The sequence below is a fragment of the Sphaerodactylus townsendi genome, linkage group LG04, assembly GCF_021028975.2.
Source record: "Sphaerodactylus townsendi isolate TG3544 linkage group LG04, MPM_Stown_v2.3, whole genome shotgun sequence".
NCBI classification, from domain to species: domain Eukaryota; kingdom Metazoa; phylum Chordata; class Lepidosauria; order Squamata; family Sphaerodactylidae; genus Sphaerodactylus; species Sphaerodactylus townsendi.
Genome location: NC_059428.1, coordinates 102,391,382 through 102,417,714, shown reverse-complemented (window position 1 = coordinate 102,417,714; position 26,333 = coordinate 102,391,382). Strand labels below are relative to the sequence as shown.

The 26,333-nt window shown below is 41.0% G+C and overlaps 1 protein-coding gene across 7 annotated transcripts in view; it reads left to right on the top strand.

The window, feature by feature from the left end:
* ATP11A (ATPase phospholipid transporting 11A) overlaps positions 1-16,241 on the top strand; it is a 139,947-nt gene extending 123,706 nt beyond the window's left edge. For 3 of the 7 annotated variants that reach the window (XM_048493166.1, XM_048493165.1, XM_048493171.1), the window contains 3 exons: positions 1,449-1,552; positions 3,311-3,476; positions 12,208-16,241. In XM_048493166.1, the coding sequence (XP_048349123.1) occupies positions 1,449-1,552; positions 3,311-3,476; positions 12,208-12,465 (528 nt within the window). In that variant the 3' untranslated portion in view covers positions 12,466-16,241. Of the gene's footprint in view, positions 1-1,448; positions 1,553-3,310; positions 3,477-4,703; positions 4,793-12,207 lie in introns of all 7 variants that reach the window. The other 4 variants (XM_048493170.1, XM_048493169.1, XM_048493168.1 and 1 more) reach the window with 3 other exon arrangements.
* The last annotated feature ends 10,092 nt before the right edge of the window (positions 16,242-26,333 follow it).

Here is a 26,333-nt window from a genome sequence, read left to right as displayed (position 1 = left end):
AAGGGATCACTGGACATAGAATAGAAAAGGAAGGCCTAGAATATTACACAATATAATGAGTGGCCACAAGACTGTTAAAAACCTGTTCCTGGTTTTAAAAAACTCAGCAGCACTAGACAAAGTGATGAAGGAGAAAAAAAGAGAGGGAATATCCAGTCCAGTTATATCCGACTTTATTCCATTAAGTAAGGACAGTTTTCAATAGCTGCACATCATACTTGTATTACGAGACAATCCCAAGCATAGTTATGCCCTTCTAAGTCCACTGATTTAGAAAGGTAAACCATATTATACTGTAAAATGAACGTATGCATGTTTAAGTAATATTTTGTTTAGTTTGTTGCTAGGTACTTACTAACCTAATTTTATTTGTGATTAATATCCATGTTTTCAGTGGAACCTTTTTGCCTGTTTTATCCAATTAAGTAATGCTTTCAGGGAATACCATCCCTGGCTTGGATTCTGCGATCCACCATGCAAAGGACAGTCTAGGATTGTCTCAAATTTCCCCTACTTCATGGAGTCCTTTCCAGCCTGGGGTTGAGAGACTTGTGCAAAGTAACTGATTTGGCAGCAGCAATAGGGAATCTCACATGGGTGTCAATACACATAAATGTAGATATATACTCAGCTAGTATAAGCCGAATTTTTTTTCTTGAAGGCACAGTTTTTGTGCCGAAAAAAGCCCTCCCTCAGTTTTATACACGGCAGCCACCCACCGCCGCCCATTACTCCCCTCACTCACCCACTTGTCTTTTCCTTTCCCCTGCCGGCTCTGAAGGCTTGGCTCCAGGAAAACTGCCGCTCGGGCAGGGTGTCTCTATCATTCTCTTAAAAGGGCAATGCTTCAAAAATTGCTTAAGCACATAGACAAATAATATTGTCACAGAGCAAGCACAAGGAGACATTTGGCAACCTCATAAGGCAGGCCGAATGGACCCAGAAAATTGTTTGGGATCCCCAAGTGGCCAGGCACATTACAGAGTAGACTAAGCTGGCCTTTGAAAAACCCAAGACAGGCAGGCAAAATTGCATAGCAGAAGTGGCGATTCTGCATGTACTCCATGGAAAAAACAGGTAAGATGCTCTGTCTGTCAGTTAATGACTGGCAGAAGCACAATGCAAGGGAACCTAAGAGGGCAACTTCGTTTGGTGGTGATTTCTTTCTATTTTGCTGGTTGATTGGTGTTCCTGTCATAGCTTCTCTGCTGACTCACTCCCCCACTGCCCTTGTCAAAGTTCACCACCAAAGCAACAGAGCATCACAGAATAAAGTACTTTCTTAATTATTTCTAAAAGTGGCTGATTTTTAATTCAGAGTCCATATAATACCTGTAATAAAGAAAGGATCTATTTGTATTGGTGTTTGGTAAGTTGCTTTCCACTTGCACAATCCTTTTATAACTTCCTGCACTTGAGATTTTGATTTTTGGTGTCTTTTCATACAGCTTGCACTGGATACACACCACTGGACATGGATCAATCATTTTGTGATCTGGGGATCACTACTATTCTACGTTGTATTTTCTCTCCTCTGGGGAGGGATTATCTGGTAAGAAATTGCTGTAAATTGTAACACAAATATCTGTTTCAATCTCAAAATTGTACAAATTGTGGATTGTGTAGTACATATAGTGAAAGTTATACTTGAGGTCACATCATGGTGACCACAGCTGTAGTCTGGAAGAGTTTCTGCCAATAACTGATGCTAAGACAGCTGACCTTTCCCTTTAAACTGAAAACCAAGTCTCTGTGGCTTGAAGTGATTGTTTTGAGAGTTCTGTGTTCCAAAATTGGCTAGGGTTTATGTCAAAGGTGAAGTTCCACCCATTTCAGGCAGAAACCAAATTGGACTTGAAAAGTTACCTCATCCTGTACTTGAGGGAGGGCATACAGATGAGGTCACTATGATTTCACCTTCAGCTCTTGCCAGATTTGTTCTTTTCCCCCTGTGCAGCCTTTTCCCCTGGTTTCTCATGAGGCAATATATGCTAGTAAGACCAGCATTTCCACAGCATTTGTGTGGCTCTGCTTTCAGGTTTCTGCTTTATATGTTAAAACTCCTGATTCAAGGTGCTAGTCAATCACACCAGAAAAGAGTAGACCTGTAACTTCTGAACATTTTGAGTGAGTTCAGCTTTGGTGGGGCAGATAGCACATTTTATGTGGAGAAGGTCCTTCATCCCAGTGGCAGCTGGATTCAAGCCCTGGGAATTCTGTAATGGCTCAACCCATACTGAATGTAAAACTGCTCAGAGCGAGGAGCCAGGTCAGAGTCAGCAGTTATATGTGGCCAGATGAGAGTGTATTGGTTGTTCAGGCCATCTGATCCTGCAGGTTTTAAAAAGCTGTAGGTTGCTCTCTGGGCCATCTGCAAGGCGGTGCTGCAGAGATCAGCTGTTTCCCATGCCTGCCAATTGTTGTGCACTGAGTAAAGCAATCTGGGCTTCGCCTTAAAAGAGTTGCAAAAGATCTCTGTCTTAAAACCCTGAAGAGCCTCTGTCAAGTCAGACCATGCAATGCTGGTCTAGGCAAATTATTTGCCTCAGTATATAAAGCAAATTCTTGCTTTGTACGACTTGCCAATTTAAAATGAAGGCCCCAAAATCTGATCAGACAGGGTGGTAGGTAAGCACAGCACAATGGCTCCTTCAGAGCCTTCCTACTTGATTAGTCAGGGTGGTGGGCTAACATGGCGCAACAACCCTCCGAACCCTGCTTGTCTGGTCCATTGGGGTAGCAAGCTAGCACAGCGCAACAGCCCCTCTGGAATCTGCCTGTCCCTTCCTCCTTTTTCTCCTGCTCCGGGTGGCAGCAGCTCTTTGTGAGGCAAGCAGGCCATGGGCAGACAGTGGCAGCTTCCCCTGTTGTGAGAGAGCTTGGCTTTCTCTCTCTCTCTCTCTCCCTCTTTTTCTGTCTCTCCCTCCCTTTCCCTCTCTCCCTCTTTTTCTGTATCTCTTTCTTCCACTCTCGTTCTCTTTTTCTGTCCCTCACTCCCCTCTTTTCCTCTTTCTCCCCCTTTCTCTCTCTCTCTCTCTCTTTCCCTCTTTTTTCTCTTTCTCCTCCTCTTTCTTTCTATCCTTGGCAGGAGCAGCGCTGGGGAGTGGAGACAGGAGCCTCTGGTTCTCCTCCGTGTGGTGGTAGGGAAGGGCTGGGGAGCCGCACAGACCCCTTCATTGGCCGGACGCTCGCGACGGCAGGGGGTGGGGGTGGGGGGAGATATGCCACTGTATGCTTGTGAAATAGTCCTTCATGCCTTATGCCCATAGAAACCACCAATGTCATGTTATTGTTTTCTTCCACATATTAGGCCTTTTCTCAATTATCAGAGGATGTACTATGTGTTCATGCAAATGCTGTCTAGTGGTCCTGCATGGCTGGGTATTATAATGCTCATAACGGTGAGCCTTCTTCCAGATGTGCTGAAGAAAGTTCTTTGCAGGCATTTATGGCCTACAGCAACAGAAAGAATCCAGGTAACAGTACAGTGTCCTTGTGTTGTTTTATATGCTGATGGAAATGCATTAAAAGGTTCTCTTTAGAAGATGTACAAGCCAATCAGCCATTTCGGTTCAAAGGACTTGAGGTCAAGAGCATTTAAGGATTGCATTCTGAAAACTACATCCATTAGACTACTTAATGCAGGTGCTCCTGGTTTGTTCCATTCTTGAGTTACCCCGTGTACTTGCTTGCTTAGCCAAATATTAATGTTTGAATCAATGATGAATGTGGACCACCGGATCCCATAATTATAGGAGATGGACAGAGTGCAAGTGTGATTACATTTCCACGTAGCCACATCTGATTGATTATATAATGTGGTGATGTCATAGTTTTGGCTGTAGGATACCTGATTGGCAAGACAAACATGGTGTTTGGGGGAGGAAAGTACAGTTACCTAAAAAGCACCTGGTTGCGGCTGCAAATTGACTGTGAAAACTAGCTAAAATAGAAGAGTGAGGGGGCTTTGAGGGACACGTAGCAGACATTCAAAGGTGTGATTTTGCACTGAAAACATTAGCTGATCAAAATTAGCAGCAGTTACCAGGTACATCTGTGATTTTCTAGTGTGGCTTGCTTTTGGCAGTCCTCGTTTGCGTGCTTTCTGGAAAGCTTTATCAATTTTAGGTCATGATGTAACAGGAAAAAATACCTGTTTTATGTGTAAATCTCACTGTGCTAATTTTAATGCCATGAATTAATCTGATTGATTTATTTTGAAAAGCATGATCAGATTGTAAGAAGAACCAGAAGCTAAAAGCGAGGCACTAAGTCAATGCTAAATAATGGGGTGTTCAACGCTATTCAGAGGGTTATTTAACATTTTGACAGCTTCCCATAGAACTAGTTACTTCCTCCATAAGCTGTCAAACATCATGAATACTCTTTGCACTTGGTGACTTGAGCAAGACAGCTAAAGAGGGACATGGTGAAATAGTCATGCTGTGACGTATTGTCTAGTGTAGTGGTTTTCAGTAATATAGTCTCATAGATCTTCTCCCTAAGCTTAGCATTAGTAATGTTTTTTTATTACATGTGCTAGAAAGCTTTTAGCATTTAATCAGATGTATTCCTTGTGTTTCTTCTCTTTCTTCTCCGTTGTACTCCTGTCTCCCAACCTCTTTTTCCTAAATAACTGCTTCCTTGCTTTAAACTATCAATGATACACACTGGTACTTGCTTCAATCTTCTGGGGAAATCAGACTAAACATCAGTGCCTTTCTGTTGAGCAGTCCACCATCTTTATGCTTTCTCAGACTTCAAGCAGTCTAACTTTCTAATGGAGCAAAAGGTGACTTTTTTTTCCTGCCTTTCTGCATGCTCGGCCATTTCATTCAGAGGACTTTGTGAAATGCATTCATGGTCACAAGCAGCTTGTCATACTTGGCGTCCCCAACTGTACTTTCAGCATTTCTGTGCTTAAAATATTTCAACAGGCTTTCCCTCTTTGTGTTTCCAAATGTGTCTGCATACCATAAGTAATTATTTGCTACATCTTTCTCATTCTGTGTATGCATCATAGAGCATTTCCATCTCAAGATCTATTCTCTTTAAGTGCTGGTGGTTTTGCATAGATGAATGCACAGTGTTTGCGCTGCAATCACCTAAGTGGGACTGTTCACCACACAAAAATGTGACGGAGGGACCACAGCACAGCAATTGGTGTTTCTGCTGTTTCCAGCTTGGCGCAGAATAGCATTTTCTTTTCAAGTGGCGCAGCATGGGTTTTTTTCCCCCAGTGCCGCTTAGTTTTTCATGCAAAGGATTTTTTTTTCTTGCATGGTCCTTCTCTATGGAATTTGATGTTTTTGAAAAGATTGAAGAAATTTTGTTTGGCGATACTCAGTGAATAAAATATAAATTGTAGCATTTGTTAATTTTTAAAAACTTTTTGGTTTTTAAATGTTTCAGTAATTTGATATTAGGAAATGTGTGGTTCATGTTGCTACAGTGACCACTAAGTCACTGATGTTTGAGATTATATCAGCCTAATATTTTTGTTAGTGATTATTTTTGAGCTTTTCTTTTTCAGTTCTGAAAATTGAAGTCAGATTTTTTTCAAATTTGTTTCTCACCTTATGTTGTTCAGTTATCATTTCTGTGTGTGGTAAGCAATCACATGTATTTTCATAACATTTGGGGGAGGTGAGTTTCATTCTCTGTTTCAAGAAGAGCTAAAAGGTCTGCAAACTTCTTTTCTTTGTACTATTGTAATCATTAAAACTGCAAAAGCTTTGGAGGAATCTGTTTCTTTTGATGAATTACAAACCAAATCATGTTTCTTTGCTGATTCAAGAATGTTTGATGATGCTTGTCTATTTCCCTAATTCTAATGTTTAGCTGGGAATTTATGCATGGATAGTCCTTCTGTCATTACGTCAACTATATGTAATTATCCATTTTAATTACAAATTTGCACTATTGTGGCTTCATTTCAACTTAACGTGATTATTCAGGTTTCTAACAGCAAGACATGTAAATAGCTCGATTTCATTGTTGTTCTATTTCAAAATTTACACTCATTTTCTAATTTTGATTTATCAGTTTATTAAAAACTTCATCAAGTGAATTCAAAGATTTGAAATTGAAGGAATTGAAATGCCAAATGCTGTGTGTGAAACCAGTGCAAGTAATTGTTTCTCTTATTTGGATTTTAGCCCTGTGCTAATTTTTTGTTGTTTTCTTATAGACATCAGAAATCATTGCTTTGGAAAGGAATTTTAATGACTATTGAGTTGCATTCTTTTATCAATATATTTTAACACCCAAATCCAGAGGGGGGCCCAGAACTGCCTATGGAGGGGGCACAGGGCTGCATGGGCAGATTTGCCCTCCCTGGGTCACTTACTCCGGTGGAGGGAGAAATCTGCCAGAGGACAGCCATTACGCCCCTCCACAGTGGCCAGACATGACACAGAGTTCCATGTCAGCGCTCCTGCACCCCCATCCATCCACCAGTGTAGTGGGGACATTAGTCAGCTTCCACCTGGCCTTTGCCTACTAGAACACTGCCGCCCAGGGCATAGGCTTACGCCATCCTTTTGGGCGGCATAAGCCTATAGAGCCCAAAGGAGGGCTTTTGGGCAGCAGGGAGACCTTTTCTGTTTTTTGCCTCCCTGTGCCTCCAAGAAGCCCCTTTGGAGGCAGTGAAGTAACACCAAAGTGGTGCTGTGTCATGCCACCTGGAGCTCTAGTTTGGACTGCCCAGGGATTTTAGGGTTGAGGGAACTGAAAAGTTTCTTTTGAAAATGAGGTGATTTTTTAAACTATTTGTTACCATAGAATTTGAATCACATGGCAAAATTGTTATGGTAACAAGTATAACTATTTTTCCAAGAATAGCACATATTAACTTTATGGGTGATCTTCATTTTACCCTTTCAGTGGATGGAAAGAAATTATCCTTCTGCTTAGACTGCAACAGGTATTACTACATGTGGTCAGACACATGTTCTCTAGAGTTTGTTCAAATGGAAGATAAGGGAGTAGTGAGTGAGGGATGGTAGGTGAGGGATGTGGCAGAGGAGATATGTACTTATCCTGTATTCCAGCAGAGAATCTTACAGTGAGGAAGGAGATCCACTAACGGTGTTGCTAGTGAGGCCAAGAGAAAGAAAGCAGGGCCTCATATAATTTGCCAAATAAGTTGGGCTGATTGGCCCTGTGAGAGGGCAGACCAAAGCAGATAGACTTTAAGTAAGGATGGGATCCAGTTATAGGACAAACAAGGTTTGTTTTTTCCAGCCACAAAAGAGGAGAGGATTAATCAGCTTGTTTCATATCTGCAGCAACTTGGCTGCTGAAAAGTCACAGGGGATGGACACAAAGGAGGTAGATTCTTTGGGCAAACTGGGGAAGGTAGCAGTTGGTTGGGTAGGCGGATTTTGCTATAAAGACAAAGGATGCTCTTATGAAGATTAGATGGCCTCATCCAAATGTCGCCAAACACTTTCCAGTCATGACATGGAGATTCTTCTGTGTCAAAAGGAATACTGATAAAAGTACTGTAGGTCCTTAATTATGATTTGGTAGTCTTCTGGTATAGCACAGCTGAATACTTTTTCTTGAGTTATTCCCAGAAGCTCCTTATCTTAATCTAGTTTGTGTGGTTCTTTGCTTCCTTTCACTGTCTGCATTTGTTCTCTGTAGGCCAGAGTTTTCTTGTACTATCTTGATCCATATCGGAGGTGTATCAGGGGAAAGCAGGCCTTAGCATCTGAACTGACGGCATGACAAATTCAGGATAGCACAGGTTTTTTACTAGAAGAGAACGAGAGGATTGGTTTGTAGCAAGACAAACGTAGCAACAGACAACTTTCAAAAGTTGTTTCAGAACCATGTATTGCAGTCTCTTATGAATGACAGTGTACCACTAGGTACTGTTTAATATGGATTCGATTCAGCTACATATATGAATGTCAAGCTTAGAAATAATATAAAGTTACAAATACTCAAAAATTATAAATGACATTATTGCACATTAGCCCTGTTAGCTTCTCATTATCGGTATTCACAATTCAGTATAGTAGTTTAACCATCCTAATGTTACCATTTACATTTTCCTGTATAATTCCTTGAGATGCTCATATTAAGCTGTAGTCTCAGTATTTTTCCTCATCCTTGCAGAAGATTATGAAACATAAAACAACTTTAAATGCATTGGTGAACAACGATGGGCCACTTCTTGAAGGAACCCTTTCGTCTTCTGAGGCATAATTAGATCATTGATAGGTAACAGTCCTGCACGTGTTACCATTTGGTAATTTTTATTGGTGTGCTGTGATGCTATCAAACAAAACCATTTCCTCCAGAGTTTTTGCTGTGCTTTGCCAGATGAAATATACTTTCTAGGGTTTTGATATTGTAGTATTGTCTTCAGTGTTTTTTCCAAACACAGGTAAGTTGTATAGAGAAGTTGATATTTTGTTTTGAAAGGTTGGTTTTGTTTTGATTTTCATAGGATTTATGTGCATGATTGCTGCTCTAATGAAATGTGAATTTATTTATTTATTTTATTTTTATTTATTTCTTCGACTTTTATACCGCCCACCCCTGCGATATTTCTGTTTGCTGTTGGTCGATCACTGCTGACTAATTGTTCCTTTACTTCAAATGAGAAGTGGTGGCAGGTCTCACATCTAAGCATAAGCTATCTTTGAGAATGAACCTGTAACATTTATATTACAAATGAATTGGTGATTTTTAACACTGGCTTAAACAAAAATCAAAATACCTTTTCTTCTCAGAGTTCTATGGTATGGTATAATTTCCCATGTCATTAATGGCCCAGGTCTTGTCTTCTAATTGTTTTACCTTACAGCCTTGTACTATACTGAAAAAAATTAACTTCGAACCTCATTACATAAAACGTCAGTGTAAATCACGTCTTTAGCATCTATGCTAGATGAAAACACAGTCTTCAAGGAAAGATATTGCTGGCCTTATTTGAAAATTAAAAGTTGGTAAAAAAAAAAAACCCCAAACAAAACCCAGGCACTGGTATTCAGGGTTTACTGCCTCCAAATGCAGAGGTTCTCTTGTATAATCTTACCTAATAGCCATCAATTGATAGCTATCCTCCATAAATCTGTCTAATTACCTTTTAAAACCATCTGTGTTAGGAGGCCTCTGTCAAGGATGACCATGGGTTAAGTGACAGTACTCCTAGGTAAAACACACCATAAAAGAAAAGAAGGCTCTATTGAAGAAAGTAAAGAAGGATATGAAAAATGAAACATAGAGTTCAGTGGCAATAAAATGCACAAAAAATATAATTTTTACCTGTAATGTAGGCTTAACATGTTGTTGTTGCCCTAAGCCCTTTTGGGATGGCCAAGGTATAAAACTAAAATTAAAAATGAATTTAAATTTTTTTTACAGCATACCCATGAGCCTTTGGTAAATATGCTAATTATTAATTATTAATTTGCATATTTTAGTTTTATACCTTGCCCATCCCAAAAAGGCTCAGGGCAACAACAACATGTTAAACCTACATTACAGGTAAAAATTATAATTTAAAAAATACTCATCATAACTTTAAAGATAGCCCAAAGACAGGACTGCCTGCTAAAAATCCACCTTTATTAACATATAGAGTCAGTATGGCTCTGTGTAGCCAGGGCTTCTGGAGCACTTGCACTCATGCTCAGCCTGGCAGGGGTGTGGCCTCAGGGGGGGCCGCTGCAGACAGGCCTGGGCACCATTTTGCCCTGTGCTCTGATTCCCCTTCCTATGCCTCTGCCTTGCTCCCCCTGCCATGGTGGGAAGAGAGGGGGCTGTCAAAGCCTTGCAGAAACCTCACTCTAGCTGCCATGGCAGGGGGAGTGAGGAGCAGGGTGCAGAGATCCCCTGCCCACCTCCATTGGAGACCCCGCGGGGCCTCAGATGGAGGTGGGGAGGGGAAGTGGACCAGGCTGCACCCTGCTCCGGGCTCAGATCCAGCCTGGATCCAAACCCAGCACAGGGTTCAGAGATCCCCTGCCCACCTCCATCAGAGACCCTGCGGGGCCTCGGATGGAAGTGGGCAGGGGAAGCTGGCTGCTGCATTTCCCACCCTAGACTTATACTCGAGTCAACAAGTTTTCCCAGTTTTTGGGGGCAAAATTAGGTGCCTTGACTTATATTCAGGTCGACATACTCGAGTATATACGGTAGCTGAAAATTTTCTTCAAGATGGATTCTCTCTTGACAGCATCACTACATCCACTTACAGTGAACACATCCGCTCACTTCATGTCGGTTTGAAAGAATATGTTCAGACATACTATTCCCATATATTCTGTTGTGTTTTCAGATGGAGATGCAACCTAGAAAAAATGTTTCTAATCCACTACTGCCCATCAAATATACAGTATATTCATCGAATGCATCCAAAGCCACTAATTAGGACATAAAAACAACACTGCTAGACAGCCAACCTTATTAATCAATATATCTCATTCTCAACATGACTGAATCTGTAGATATTAAACATTGGAGACTGGCTTCATGAACAGACATGACAGATATGTCTACAAACCTGAAAAGCCCCAGGTTTGCAGGGAAAAAAATTAAAATCATTAAAAAACATATGGGGGAGGTTATAACCCTGCCAAAAAAGAACAATAACTTGTAACCTGTAACTTGAAGAAATTAATGCCCTCTCAGTCACCATTGTGGGGGTTGCTAGGCAACCATAACAGTATTGCTCAACTTCACACTTTTCTGTCCGTTGAAAAGTATGGGCAGCGTTAAGGGCCTGTTTTGGCCTTTGAAGCTCATTGGGGCCAGACCCACCAGCAACCACTGGCAGGCCTGGCTGCTTGCTACTGTTCAAAATCTGCCACTATACAAAAACAAATATGATATAGTGGTTAAGAGTTTCAGACTAGGCTCTGAGAGACCCAGGATTGGATCCCCACTATGCTTTGGAAGCTCACTGGGTCACCTTGGACCAGTTACAGATTCTCAGCATAACCTGTTTCATAGAATGATTGTGATGATAAGATAGGGAAGAGAAGAATAATGTAAACTGTGTTGGGTTCCCATTGTGGAAAAAAGAATGAAGTAAATAAATAATTAAAATAGGTGAAGATGGGGCACAGAAAAGATAGATTAGTGGGTGGGTAGGAAGGAGAGAAGGAAGCAAGAAAAGATGAGGATATGGAAGTTGCCAGGAAAAGGAAAGAGGAATTCGAATGGGGAGGGTGATGCAGTGAGAACTGAGACATCTTCCACAAGTTTTTAAAGGTTCTGCAAAGTATGGTTTCTTTGGGTTTGATTCTATTTTGTTGTGTACATTTTTAAGGGCTTGGGAGAAAAAGCTGCAATTTTACCCTTAGAGCAGAGTGAGCAGCTTAAAATTGAGTGAAAGTGCTAGTAAAAATGATGACGTCTTCCTGTTGACACCAAAAGTTTCAATTATCCCCCCACCCCATTTGTAAATTGCCCCCCATCAGGCTATATGGTTTCTGTTGGAAATCAACATCCTAGAGTTTTCTGATTCATTTTGGGGACAGTACAGAAAGTACATCTGTGATCTCTCAAATTTAAAATAATCCACATTGATTACACACTTTGGAAAGGCTTGAGAAAATGTCAAGGATGTGAGTCATCCAGCTGTGAAAATATTATCAGTTATCCAAAGTTCAGCATAAAAAGCATCTTAACACTTTGCATTCTTGACAAACACAATTTTTAAAAAGAAGGAAGAGTTTGGATTTATACCCTACCTTTCTCCTGTAAGGAGACTCAAGGTGGCTTACAAACTCCTTTCCTTTCCTCTCCCCACAGCAGACACCTTGTGAGCTAGATGGGGCTGAGAGAGTTCTGAAGAACTGTAAGTAGCCCAAGGTCACCCAGCCAGAATATAGGAGTGTGGAACACATCTGGTTCACCAGATAAGCCTCTGCCACTCAGGTGGAGGAGTGAGGAATCAAATCCAGTTCTCCAGATTAGAATTCACCTGCTCTTAACCACTATACCATGCTGGCTCTCACACTACAAAAGCATTATTATTAAATTCCTGTTCTTTTCTAAAACTATAAAATAGTAATGCTTCCCCCCTCTGACAGTGTTTTCATTTTAAAAAGGAATATCGGTTCTCTATTGGAAATTATATACATGTATTGCCATAATGCCCCATTGAAATGATAGAACCACAATGAATGTGTCTACTTAATTATTTTGATGAATTTTGATTAATATTATGTATTTCCTTGGCAGAATACATCAAGCCATGGTCGGGACCATTTTTCAGAATTTACACCTCTTGCCTCTCTAAAGAGTACAAGATACAGGAGCAACGACTACAAGAATTCCCAAGCAAGAAGGTCTAGTTCGCGTTCTAAAAAAACAATGTTTACACGTTGGAGAAACAATGATTATTCAATACTCCCATGTATTTTTGGCTGTTCCAATAAACATTGCAATGCCAGTGTGGGGTACTATCAAAGGGGTTCAGGTTTGGAAACATCTCTATGACAGATCACCAACTCAAGCCTTTAAGAAATACAACTATTCCCCACTCGCCCGAGCCCAGCAGACAACCATTTAATAACATTGATTGAAATGTTGTTGGGTTTTACTAACTGGTGTAACAATCTGACAGACTGGATCAAGAACACCGAGTATAAATCATTCCAGGAGTACTGGCTTTTTAATGTTTTAAACTGCTGGAGCAATGGATTTACCTACACAGTCTGGCACTGTGAGAATTGACAGCACTAGAATTTCCCTCCATTCTGTCAAAACCTTTGTGTGTTTGTGGCTTCTGTCATTACTTCTCCTTTATTGTTTGAAGTGTGTTGCTTTGGTCAATGATCTGCTTCTGAAATCAATGGTTAAATATTTTCAGGCACTAGCATTGAACAGAGAACATATTAACAGGTGCTGTTTCTGACTTGTCTTTGTCCTTTGTTCTTTCTATAGAACAAACTGGTGTTTCCTTTGTGCAAATCTGCTTTCAAGAAACACTCTCTAATATCCATTTTATTGTAAGTCGCCAAGTAGGACCATACGCTATTTAGGATTGTTTCTCCCCAGTAGACCAATACATTTCTACTTAGACAAGAAGTCAAGCTGGCTATCAAGTGTTGGCAGCCGCCAGGTACATTGTGTTGAAAATAATTATTGAATTTAAGAATTCATCCTAAGATTATTCTCAACAATTTGTCAACAATAAATGAACCAGTGTTCTACCATTTTGCTACCTCTGGGATGGAGAGTGCGTGTGAATGTTTGGGAAGTGTTTTGATATCTCATGGTTTTTTCCTGTTGAGGCAAGGAAGTAGTTGAGTTTTTAAAGAATTTTTAGAAGGATACAATATTTTAGATAACTGATATTGAGTTTTTAGTTTGGCTTTTTGGGAAAAAATAAGAGCGTGGGGAAATTGGTTAACAGAAGGGCTACTGTATCATGAAGGTACAGCTTTATGACTACTGCTTCTTGTTAAATAACTACTAGATGGTGTTTTTCTCTTTTTGAGGGGGGCTCAGCTGTACTTCACTGGGAAAAATGTGTCCAAAAGCTGTGATTGCACAAAAGCTGCTCCAATAATTTAAAATTATTATAGCCAGCTTGTACTTTAGTCCTCCATCTGCAGTTCTAGTTTTGCTGTGAAATCTGGTTTTGGTCGTAGCAGACTCATGCCAGTCTTGTTTCTCCCACCCACCCCCACCCAGTGTTTTATTTAGGGTGTCAAAAACCTGAAGAGTCACTTCAGAGGGATTAAAGTTCTGGATAAATATATGGAACTTCCCTATCACCTTTTGTGCAAAGTGATAGGAGGAGTGGCAGAATATAGCATTTTAAGAGGCAAATTGTGAAAACTTCAGTTTTCCAAAGAAGACAAAGACGAGAAGGAATGGGCAATAGCTTCCATAATTCCTTTTTTCCACCATGTGATGCATGGCATCATACTATATTTGTGGCTAAGTTGAAGCATTTTAAAGTGACATTGTCAGTATGAAGTGATAATAATATACATAAAGTTAATATTATTTGTCATGATAAACTTGAGTGTCTGGTAAATATGCCCCCTACATAAAACACTGGTTACATATATATGAGTATGTATATATATTTTTGAAACCAACTTGATATGGGTATTCATTTTATAGGAGTGACAAATCTGTTTGGGTGTAGTTAACAAAATTATTTTTAATGCATTTTTTTAAAAAAAATCTTAAAACTGCCTTTGCACTGAAATATTTTTCAATACTGTAGCTATTTATATATCTGTTTTACGCAACATTTGTTAACACCATTTCTATTTTTTTAAGCGTATGTCTTAGAGAGTTGTTTTATACTTATAAGTTTTTGATCTCAAAAAAAAAATGTAGCCAATAGTGGAATTGTGATTGAATGTTGAAATTCTGATGAATGTTAAAATTAGAAGTAGGTTATTCTGTCAGATTCATCCAAAACCACTGATTTTTTTTTTCATGCTCTTGATAGGGATAGTAGCTTTTAATGCAATACAACTGCTGCTCATGACGAACTGCTGCTGTTCCTATATTTATGTTCTGTAAGGCTTATCCTGTTTGTTTATGTTTTCATTGCCATCCTTCAGCCTTAAATAAGAAGACTCTTGCTTGAGGTTCTGAAAATGCTGCATTCCTGCTATACCTATTAACAGAAGGGTATATTGCAACCTTCGTACATCTCAACTATTTCCTAAACAGGCTGGGATCTTTAATGGTAGCTGATGATATTTTTTTTGAAGCTTTCTTTCATTGTATTACTTCAGGGGAAGAAAACAATTTGATTGAAAGTGGTCATTCCATAAATGATTGGAACTTTAAAAAACATTCCCTGTAAATGTACAAAAAAAAATACAACTTCTGCACTCCTGTCTTTCATTTGGCCCTTTCCATTTTGGACATTCAGGTGTGTTGTGGGAGAAATTAAACTATTGAAATCCGGAGATCGCCGTAGAATACACACATCCTTATGTACACAAGCATTTTCACTGCCAAACGGATGACTGATAACTGCAAATTCTGCGAGCACTGATCGACTGGCAGTGATGATGCAGTATAATCTGGATTTGTTTTCCCACATTCGAATAAGTGATCAAGGGTCTGAGTTGATAAAATTGATCATTAATGTGTTTGTGGCTCACTGTTGTGGCAGAAGTGGAATTTTTTTCCCGCACATGGAAGGACTGGGTATGAGGAGGGGGAGAACGCTAGAACAGTGATCTGTGCTCAGTAATCGGTTCGTCTGCAAAAATTATTCTTGCTAAAAGCAATGCATGGATCAAAGGGTTATAATACGATTTTTTAAAAGCTCTTGATTATAAGAGATTTATCTGGAGAAAAACTGCATCCTGTTTAACTCAAATTGGTATGTTTGAATCGGTTAAACGTTTAACAAGAAAATTTCTCAAATGCTTTAACAAATGTGCTTGAACTTATGGGAACCAACCAAATGTTCAAAGAGTAAAATGTACTTTAGTTGATGCTAACATATTCTTGTAAGTGGTTAATAGTAAGATTCTGTTATTTTAATTTGGGGGATCTTGAGTAATCATGATTTTCTTCAGCTACTTAGTATAAGAAGCATACCATTTATCCTACTGCTTGCATCAGTCTGTGTATCCCACTGCATGGCAGGTATCAAAGGAAGAAATCTGTACTGCTTTGTGAAATGAATGGGATCATGTTTAAACAGCTTTAATGAAAATATGTTGAAGTATTATGAAAGAGACAAATGTACATGATTGTATTCGACTCAACTGCACACATCAGCTTATATAGCTTTACCTTTGTCAAAATTATACAGAATTTTAACTGTACATGGTGTCTAAAAATCCTGTTGTGTGCTCTGTCATTCTCAATGCTCCCTTATTCTGTAAAGTAGAGTCAGCAAAAAATGCTTTTGGAAAATGGTGGGACGTAGTTATCAGTGCATTAACCATTCAAAATAGCTGAAGTCATCAGCACTAAATACTAACAGACTTTTAAATGGTACAGTGATAGCTGCACTTATCTGATAATTCAGCCTTCATACTATTGTTTAGACTAATCTATAACACTTCCTTAACTGGATCAAAACAGTCTCAAGAAGTATATAATATATATATATATACACACAAACACTTGTGCATTAATGTAAAGCTTATTTTCAGTGCTGTTTTTAAACTTTAGTTTCTGTAGATATCTAAATGAAAATTCTTTATATTCATATTTTGGACCTTTCTGTAGATTGTATAAAATAGTAGATGTTCAAATCTGCTTGCAATAAAATAATATTTACATATTTTGTTCTGATTTTGATTAATATTCATTTAAAGGATTTTTAATTCAAGTGGAAAAGATTAACTATATAATCCGGGGGGGGCTGAAACCATACTGGAAACAGTGGAAGTGTTGCGCCATCATCTTTGTCACAAGCAACATACAAACTGGAATGGATGCCATTGGCAACTGGCCACTACAACACCCAAACCCAGAACCTTTGTATGCTGTGCAGCAGATTCCATGTAGAATTAAATAGGTCTAGGGCAGTGGTTCTCAACTTGTGGGTGGGGACCCCTTTGGGGGTCGAACGACCCTTTCACAGGGGTTGCCTACGATTCTCTGCATCAGTGTTCTCCATCAGTGTAAAATGGATAAATGTTAGGGTTGGGGGTCACCACAAGATGAGGAACTGTATTAAAGGGTCATGGCATTAGGAAGGTTGAGAACCACTGGTCTAGGGTGCTATTGAAATCAATGGATTTAGATACACCTAACTGCACAAGGCTGTAATTTGAACATTAAAGAATTTGTGTGCCTCACTGGCTAGCTGCTTTGTGAATAGCAAGTGCCATCTGTTCTGGGTACTTCATGGCAGCTGAATTGCCTCTTGTTATGAAATTCTCTGCATGCTGTTCCTGACAATGGGACAAGATGGTATTTTTTTAAACAAAAAGTGTTAACTACAAAGTTTAAATGGAAACATAGTATCGCAAGTTATGTCCATACAGAGAATTATCACTTTAAACTTTTATACTCATTTTCAATTACTTTTCTTCTTTTTGGATGACCTACCTCCATGTCAAACTGCACACCACAAAAAAGAAAATGTCTTCTTACATCCAAGTTGCACAGTGTGGTAGATGGATCCACCTGTAGTTGGTAGAACATGGTGTCAACATGAACTTATGATATTACATCTATGTTCCCAAACAAGAAGCCTTATTATTCGTAGCTCTGCAAAAGGGTAGGAATCTTTGACAACACATTTTGCAGTTATTAGGTCTCTTTAGGAAAGGATGTGGAAGGCAAAGTGGTTTAACTCCATAGATAATTAAAAGACAATGGACTCTTCCATATTTTCATGACTTGTATGCCCCTATTGCTTCACGGTTGTTTTTTTAAATTCCACACATGTTTTGTTTGATATTATATTGCCATCTGCCTAGTATATTTCCCTGCAGATTTAAAATGCAGGCAAGTGTAATATCGAATCAACTACTAGAGGGAGCAAAACATGTGGAAAAGAACCTCCCCCCTCCAAAGCGATTGGGACACACATGCCACAACAATGAGAATGTGGAAGAACCCAATGTGAACAACAAACTGCCTTATGCAGAGTATACTATAAATAATGTACTAAGTGGAATTGGAAGGTGTAAAATGCAGTAAGAGTAAGATAGCACCTAGAATACTCATTGCAGTGGCCTACAAAGAACTTGTTGGATCAATTTGCCTGCAGGCCAGCCTCTGCTGCGTCCACAGTGACAGCTTTGTCTGTCAGAGCAAAGCCTTCTAAAGGTGCCACACAGCAGCAGTTTCAGATTTCAGAGAACAGCAGTTTCAGATTTCAGAAACCTTTAATGGGCATTAGGGAAAAAAACCCCAAAACAGTTAAAATTCAATAAAGTTACAGTTAAAAGAACATTATTACAAGGCATGCAAAACACATATTAAGAATGTGGCTACAGCTTCGTATATTTCTACCTCAGGATTATTCAGTAACTTAATCATTTTTATTTTGTCTGGAAGAGATGCAAATCCTGTAGGAAATAATGCAACCAGGTCAGATCTAAGATTATTATGTTTAGGGCAGTGAAGCAAAACATGAGCAAGCGAGCCAGGTATATGGAGACAGAACAGGCAGTGTCGCTCAAGATGAGTGGTATTACAAAAACGACCTTGGAGTAAAGCTGAGGGAAAGGAGTTACATCTTGCTCTGGTCATAACCCATCTAAGTTTATAATTTACCAGTTGGTCCAGGTAAGTAGCAGGATAGAATTTCTGGAAAGCAATTCCAAAAAATAATGGAGAACAAGAGCTCTGTGCTTAATTTAAAAGAAACTGGTATTCCTGTTCAAATAATCTAGCTTTTAGTTGGTGAAATAATTCACCAGCAGTAAACATTTGTAAAGACTCACAGGTAAAACCCAGAGAAAGGACTTTGGCTTCAATATGAAGCTACCAATTTGAGTGCTGAAGCTCCTGCATTGCTAGCTGAGTTAAGAGAACAGCAGTTGCCTCTTCACAAGCATTATCAGTGATGGTTCCCCCATGTGGAACAGCCTGGCCAAGAAAATCAGAACGGCTTTTATACGTCTATCATTTCACAGAATGTGCAAAATAGTGATTGTAACAACATGTGTGTGTTTTTTAAAATGAGAGGTAAGGTGTAGAACAGGGGTAGGGAACCTGCGGCTCTCCAGATGTTCAGGAACTACAATTCCCATCAGCCTCTGTCAGCATGGCCAATTGGCCATGCTGGTAGAGGCTGATGGGAATTGTAGTTCCTGAACATCTGGAGAGCCGCAGGTTCCCTACCCCTGGTGTAGAAGAAAGAGGTGAGAAGGATGAAAAAGTGAGGTGATTGGTTGTCACTGGACAGTGACTGTGAAGAGTCTACTGAACTGTGAAAAAGCCAGTCTGTGCTGAACTGAGAAGCTGTTTATGATGAACTTATAGTGAGAAGGGGGCTTGGTGATGTTAACAGCCTAGTGTTATGCAAAATGTAGAACTGGCCTAAGAAATAGAAACATTGAGATACTAGAAATAAAGTCAAATCCTAATATGGTCTCAGAGATGTAAAGGAATGAGAGGTAGATTGATGTGACGTGAAAGTCACCTAAGCAGAAGTTGTTCCTTCAGATGGTTTTATTTATTGTAAATTATTTCATGAAACCTTTACACTAAAGATCATATATAAATAAAATTTTAATTTGTTAAATTTAACCTCGAATCCCACTAAGTGTGATGGCCACTTTCATATTCAATACAAAGAAATAAGAGAATGGGCATCGCAGAAATGTTCAAGAGAACATTCATAAATAGAAATTGAGCAGCCCTAGAGGACAGCTTCATAATGGAATAAGATCCCCAATTATTGTAGGAATCGCCTCTTTTTTTTTACTGCATTACCTTGTAATCCACCTCTATATTGTTTATGACATACCTTGCTTTGGATAGCTTACTGCTTGAATTGTTTCCTAATTCTGTAATCATAGTCTTATTGTTCAGTTGTTCTCTTTTGCTGTCTGTCTACACTTCTTTTGTTTGTCTGTCCTCTAATCTGCCTTGAGTCTCAGTGACAAATTTGGGCTATAAACAAAATAAATAATAAACCTAACACAATCCTATTCCACAGAGGCGTAGCTAGACCAGAGTGCGCCTGGTGCACACTCTGGCTTTTCATACCAGTGCCCCCCCCCCCACTTACTTTTAGGAAAGCAGCAGGCCAGAGAAGATGGCTGGAAGCCTGCCTGCGTTGGCTGGGCCTGGTAGGAACTACATTTCCCAGGAGCCCCTGGGAAATGTAGTTCCCATCAGGCCCAGCCAACGCAGGCAGGCTTCCGGCCTGCTCTATTCCTAAAAGTAAGTGGGGTGGTGTGCCATGCCCCCCACGTGACTAGAAATGGTGCGCCTGGTGCGTCGCGCACCCCCCTGGCCCCTGGTGGCTTTGCCACTGCTATTCTATTATTTTAAAAGTGTCCTCTTGGACCGTTCCATTCTGCAGAAAGATAGGCATTTTCAGAAAGATTAAATAGTTTTACACAACCCACATCTGAGAGATTAAGTAATATTTTGGGTGTGGCTATCTTATACAGGCCCAATTACATGCAACTCACATCTCTCAAAACAAATTAATTCATCTGCTCAGATACATGTATGCCAGTATTCCTGAGCTTAGAATTAAGTTGCCCATAGCAATGTTGCAAAACAATAATTTCTTTTTTCACAGCGCAAGATTTATTTCTGGGCATGCTTCCAATGATTCGCAATTATCTTTCCAAGGATGTTACACTAACAACTTTGCTGAAATGGTAAAAATAAATTAATATGCCTGTTTTGTTCAACCAACAACAATCCAGGACTATCATGTTTGAACCTTGTACTTTTATGCTAATATAACGGGCAGTAATTTGACATGGTATCATGAGGGTCGTGCAACCAAATTACTTGTTATTGTTTCAAGTTCTAATACATCACACAGTAGAACCCCCCTTAGGAGTTTACATCTTTGAAAACTGCACATCATTTAAAAATGTTAGTACTATTTGAGTTTATTGACCATCTTGAGTGATATAGAAGTAAAGGATTCTGTCAAATGTATTTCTGAAACATCCTTTTATAGCTAGTTCCAGTGTAAGCTCCCTGCTCTTAGGCGGATTCCGCATGGGCCAAAAACAACAGTGTGGAAACAGTGTAAACCCTTTTATACCATTTTAAACCATTTTACATCGTTTTCACACCCTGGTTTTGGCCCATGTGGAATCCGCCTTACTGTATGTTTAAGAATGAAGAGGAGTGTGTGAACACCTTTAGTCCTCTGTCTCTACCAATCCTACTTCAAAGTCTTCTGGGTGATTTCTAAGGATCATTGGAAAACATCTGCCTTTTAGTTCAGAATTCTTGTTTCTTTACCATGCCCAAAAGAATGCCTCTGTAAGAAACTCACAAGAAGACCATGATGATAAGAAACCTTTCTCTTTCTGGTAATGATTTGTCCAGCCATCTTACCTCTTAGTGGAAGCAACCAAAGAACCAGGTCCATGAGGAGTGAAAATTCCTAAATGAGAGGAGCAAACAGACCATGCTTTGCAATAATCAGCCACTAAGTGGCCCACTAGGAATTGGTCTCTAGTTTACTGGAAGACCTGCCTATTTTTTGCCCTTTTGTTTTAAATTATTCCCCATTGCTGCTATGTTCAGAACCAGAGGTGTATGGGAGGGAAATGGTGCCTGGAGACAAGCCTTCTCTGGGCGCCCCCCCATGCCTGGGGTCCTTGCTTTTAAAAGCACGTCTCCAGAGGCTGGCAGTGGCTTCTCCCCGCAGGCTCTGGGGAGGCAGAGGCCGGGCTGCAAGGGGGAGCAGAAGGGGCAAGAGCAGCCTGCAGAGAGCAGAAGCCACTGGCAGCCTCCAGATATGTGCTTGTAAAAGGAGTCCCTCCCAGGGGTGGGGCTTGGTGGGGCCCCACCCCCGAGCCCCACCCCCAACCGCCGTGCTTTTTAAAGCACGTCTCCAGAGGCTGGCAGTGGCTTCTGCTCTCCCCAGGCTCTGGGGAGGGCAGAGGCTGGGCTGCGGGGGGCCTGGGGAGGGGATGGGACAAGAGGAATTGCACTCCCCTGAGGGTCCTGGAGGCCAGCTCCTGCTCTCCCCATGGCCTGGGAAGGGCAGAAGCCAGCTAGGAGGGGGGAGGGCACCGTTGCTGCCTCATCGTCTTCGGACTCCCTTAGCCCGTCATCTTTGGGCTTCCTCAACCCTGCCCACATCAATGATGACATGGGTGGGGCCAAGAGAGCCTGAAGACGACGAAGCAGCAGGACTTTCTGCTGCCTTGTCTTCGCAAAGGCATCTGGTCGGGGGGGTGGGCAATTTTGCGCCCCCATTTGACCAGATTAGTTGTGCCCAGGGACAGGGCTTACCCCTTGAACCCCAGGCTGATATGTCACTGTTCAGAACACTTACATGATTGTATTTATTTAGATGAATTCTGAAATATGTCCTCTCCTTTAAGCTTTTCATTTAAACCTTTTGATCATTCTCTAACAAAATAAACCTAACATATGTACGTAATTCTATTGTCCTTGTTTCATACATGGATTGGACCAGTGAGTTCTGCAGTATGTTCTGCTTGAAAAATAATACATGCACACAATGCTATACCTCCCATCCCTTGATGCATATCCTGAATTTCCTCAGCAGTTACATTTTTCTCTTGAGTTAGAATCTTTCTATCCAAGTCTAGAAACACCTGCTTCTTATGACACAACCAATAATAAAATCAAAACAATTAATTCAGGGTATTTTAATTTCCACAATTGATTTCCTTCCTCAAGCAGCAAAATTTTACCCCCAGTGCATTGTCGAAGGCTTTCACGGTTGGAATCAATTGGCTGTTGTAGTTTTCTGGGCTGTGTGGCCATGGTCTGGTAGTTTTTGCTCTTAATACCCTAGTATTTAAAAATGATTAAGAAGTAATCAAGTACTTCAGAAATCTATGCCAGCTAAATTAGTGCTCAGCGGCCGGCCCATTAAGGCTAAAATAGTTTAAACATATAGAAAGAAGTCTTACTGAAGAAGGAATAACTTTTGCATAGGAAAGCACGACGTTGCCAAACTTTAACATTATCTGAGTATCTGAAAGCATGTCAATCAAAACATTTCCTCATGTATCCTCTTTCCCACACTATGTCTACTTTTCCTCCTCCTGGCATCCCATATATCCTCACCTTCCCTTGTTTCCTTCTCACCCACTCATCAACCTATCTTTCATATCCCACCCATCTGCAGATTTTTTTCTTCATTTATATCATGCCTGTCTCCACAATAGGGACCCAAAGCAACATAGAAGACGACGACTTTGGATTTATATCCCTTCTTTCTCTCCTGCAGGAGACTCAAAGGGGCTTACAATCTCCTTGCCCTTCCCCCCTCACAACAAACACCCTGTGAGGTGGGATGGGCTGAGAGAGCTCCGAAAAGCTGTGACTAGACCAAGGTCACCCAGCTGGCAAGTGTGGGAGTGCACAGGGAGTCCCTTATCTGATTCCCCCAGATAAACCTCCACAGCTCAAGTGGCAAAGCGGGGAATCAAACCCAGTTCTTCCAGATTAGAATGCACCTGCTCTTAACCACTACGCCACTGCTGATCCATACATCATTCTCCATTTTGTCCTCACAACACTATGATGCAGGCTTGGCTGAGAAACACTGACTGGCCCAAGGTCAACCATTGAGCTCTATGGCAGAATTAGGATTTGAACCTGTATCTCCCAGCTCTAATCACCACACACTGGTTTTCATGAGGAGGCTGCTGTTGAACAGTAGCAGGCCACTGGCCCTGGGTGAGTCATGGAACTTGCATGGTGTCAACTCTGGTGTTTGCTGCTGGCCCTGGAACTCATGAGTTTTCTCTCAAAGGCCAAAACAGCCCTGGAGAGAGCCCTGCTCTTTCCCCTTCCTTTTACTAACAGAAACAAAAGCCGTAACTGAAAGTACTCTTTCAATTGCCTAGCAATGGCCACATAAGGCATCTGTTTCTTAAAGCTGATGCTTTTATTATAGGGGGCTTAATCCCCAGGGTTCGGGTGTGTGTGTGTGTGTGTGACAAATGCACTTATAAAGCATTCAGTTTCCAGGGTGAAAGTCTGCCCTGAAGGGGTTAAGGCCTGGCCAGCCCTGATTGGCTAGAGAAAAAAATGACAAGAATATAAATAGAGTCAGCCAGAGTGCTGAGGGTTCTTTTGGCTCTTTTGCCTTTTTGGCTCTTTTTGGGCTCTCTTTTGAATCTGTGTGCCTTAGGGTGCGTTTTTGGCAGAGTGAGCAGATCAAGCAGAGATCTGTCACTGCTGTTGGTGTGACAGGAGTCAGACAGTGTACTCTGTAGCTAAGGAAGCTAATCAGAGACATCAGGAAGCCCTGAGTCTGGTGGAGAGTGACCCACCACTCAGGTGTTTGACAGAAAACCTCTGTCCAAACTAAAGTCTGCCCTCCACAATACAACACCAGTCTTAGGAGGCCCAGTCCAGTGGCAGTGTGGCCAGTTTGGATGGTGGGAGAGGGAGGCTTGTGTGCCAGAATCCCACGGGGCAGAGACTGGGTGTGTTGTTTAGTGGTTAGGTACAGTGGACTAGTGTCTGACCGAAGAGGGAGTGTGAACCTCTAAAGTAACATCTTTTCTGAAGAAAAATCTTTCTTAAGTGACACCTGCGAGTGTCTGTGACTGTTTTGCAACTGAAGTGCCAACATCTCTGCAACCATTAAGCTCTAAAACCATAAGCTCTGAAACCAACAAGCTTTAAATCCTCTCAAGTTACCAGAGAAGCCTACATATAAGCCAGTAATAAACTTTCAAGTTTTGTTCAAGTTAAAACCATACCAGTCTATTTTATCTGTCTGTGTGTGTTCCCAGAAAGTGTGGTGACCATTTAATCAGTGTATGGGCTACAGTATAGATTGGTGGCAGCGAAAAACAAATCAATTAATAGGAAGGTTCCTGAAACAGCTGACAGGAATCCTTCCTGTACCAGAAGATAATGCTCTTTCGTTATAGGGGGTTCTGCAGACTTGGGACTTTTGAAAAGATTTGTCTTTTCATAATTCCATTCTCCAAATTTAAGTATCTGCAGTTGAGAATTGTGTATATTGATTGTGATAGCACCAGTCCCAATGTAGTTTTTAGGGAGATCTTGACATCCCCTGGTTGTGAGAATTACCTCTTTTTTTGTATCCTCTGCTCTGCTTCCTATTCTTTAACCAGATTCCATTCTACAAAAGGCTGTCTTATTCCATGACTATTGAAGATATTCATAGCTTTTTCATAGAAACAAAGGGAGCACAATTTTCATGGATCTCCTTCCCGCACCCCTAAAACTCCCAGAACTGCTGTTCTCACTAGATCAGTGATGGTGAACCTTTTTTAGACCCGAGTGCCCAAATTGCAACCCAAAACCCGCTCATTTATCGCAAAGTGCCAACGCGGCAATTCAAACTGAATGCTGAGGTTTTAGTTTAGAAAAAACGGTTGGCCTCCCGTAGGCGCATGCCGCTTCTACTCCGGGAGTAAAGTTTGAGTGGTAGTCGGTGTGGTTTCTATGCACGTTGAAGCAAACCGCGTGCAACAACTCTTCCAATGGGTGAATCGCGACCCTAGGAGGGTTTACTCAGAAGCAAGCCCCATTGCCACCAACCGAGCTTACTCCCAGGTAAAGGTGGTGCTTTAGTTCTTCGCATGAAAATCAGCGGGGTTTAACAGCGCTTAACAGGGTTACTGTAACGAACTTGCCCCACCCTGAAGGGCTGGTGTACAGCAGGCCAAAGGGAGAAGGCCTTAGCAACAGCCAGAAAAAGAAAAAAAGGCTCCACAAGGAGAGAACCGACCTGATTGGCTGAAAAAGGTCCAGTAGCACGCTTCTGGCAAGAGCTAGGGGGGAGCCAGTGGGCTTACAGCACTGAGAGGAGAGTGGAGTGCCGGTTGCTCCGGTCTGAGAGAGCAGAGCAGAGTCTGGCAGAGAGGAGTCTGTCAGCTCTGGAAGAAGAGGATTCTGTCTCAGCACAGTTGGCTGACAGAAGTCCAGTCCCTGTCTTAAAAGCCGGTGTAATGCTTTTGACAGAGAGGAGGAGGAGGCCCTGACTGGGTGCAGATTGAAGTGCCCTCCTTCAGGAGCCTGGCGGGTTTAAAAACTGGCCAGACCTATCTAGTCTGCCTTGCCTCTGTGTGGAATCACCAGAATCACCAGTCTGGGAGAAGCTTTCAGTCCAGGAGGCAGTGAAGCTTTTCATATTAGGGACTAGTGGGGGGAGAGAGAGGAGGCCAAGTGCGCCAGAATCCTCCTGGGCTTGGACTGTGTGCTTGGGGTGTGATCAGTGGGTATTGGAGCAGTGAGGAATAGTGTTCAGCGTAAGCAGGAATTTATTCGTTCAAAGCTGAATCTTCCCTTAAGAGACACCTGCGGGTGTCGGTGTGCATATGAATCTTAAAAGTAACATCTTTAAAGGAACAAACTTATTCTTGAAACCAACAAGCCGCAAAAAACCTCCTCCAGTTTACCTGGAGAAGCCTCTTTGTGAAAATAGCCAGCAAATAAAGCGCTTCAGTTTTGTTCATCTTTTAAAAAAACCTTCCAGTCATTAGTATTTTGTCTGTGTGTCGGTGTTCCCCAGTCAGGGTGGTGGCCGTAGGAAAATCTGTACTTGGAAAGTGGGCTATATAGAGGAAAAAAATATTATTAAGGTGGCAGCGCGAGAAAAAGCAGAATCTTATATAAAAGTTTTACGCATTACATTGGCGGTAAGCTTACGGGATCCGAAGTAATATCTAAGATCCAGTAACAACACGCTTCGAGGAAAGCCCATTTCTTACTTTGTTTTTATTTTATTTTACTGATTTCGA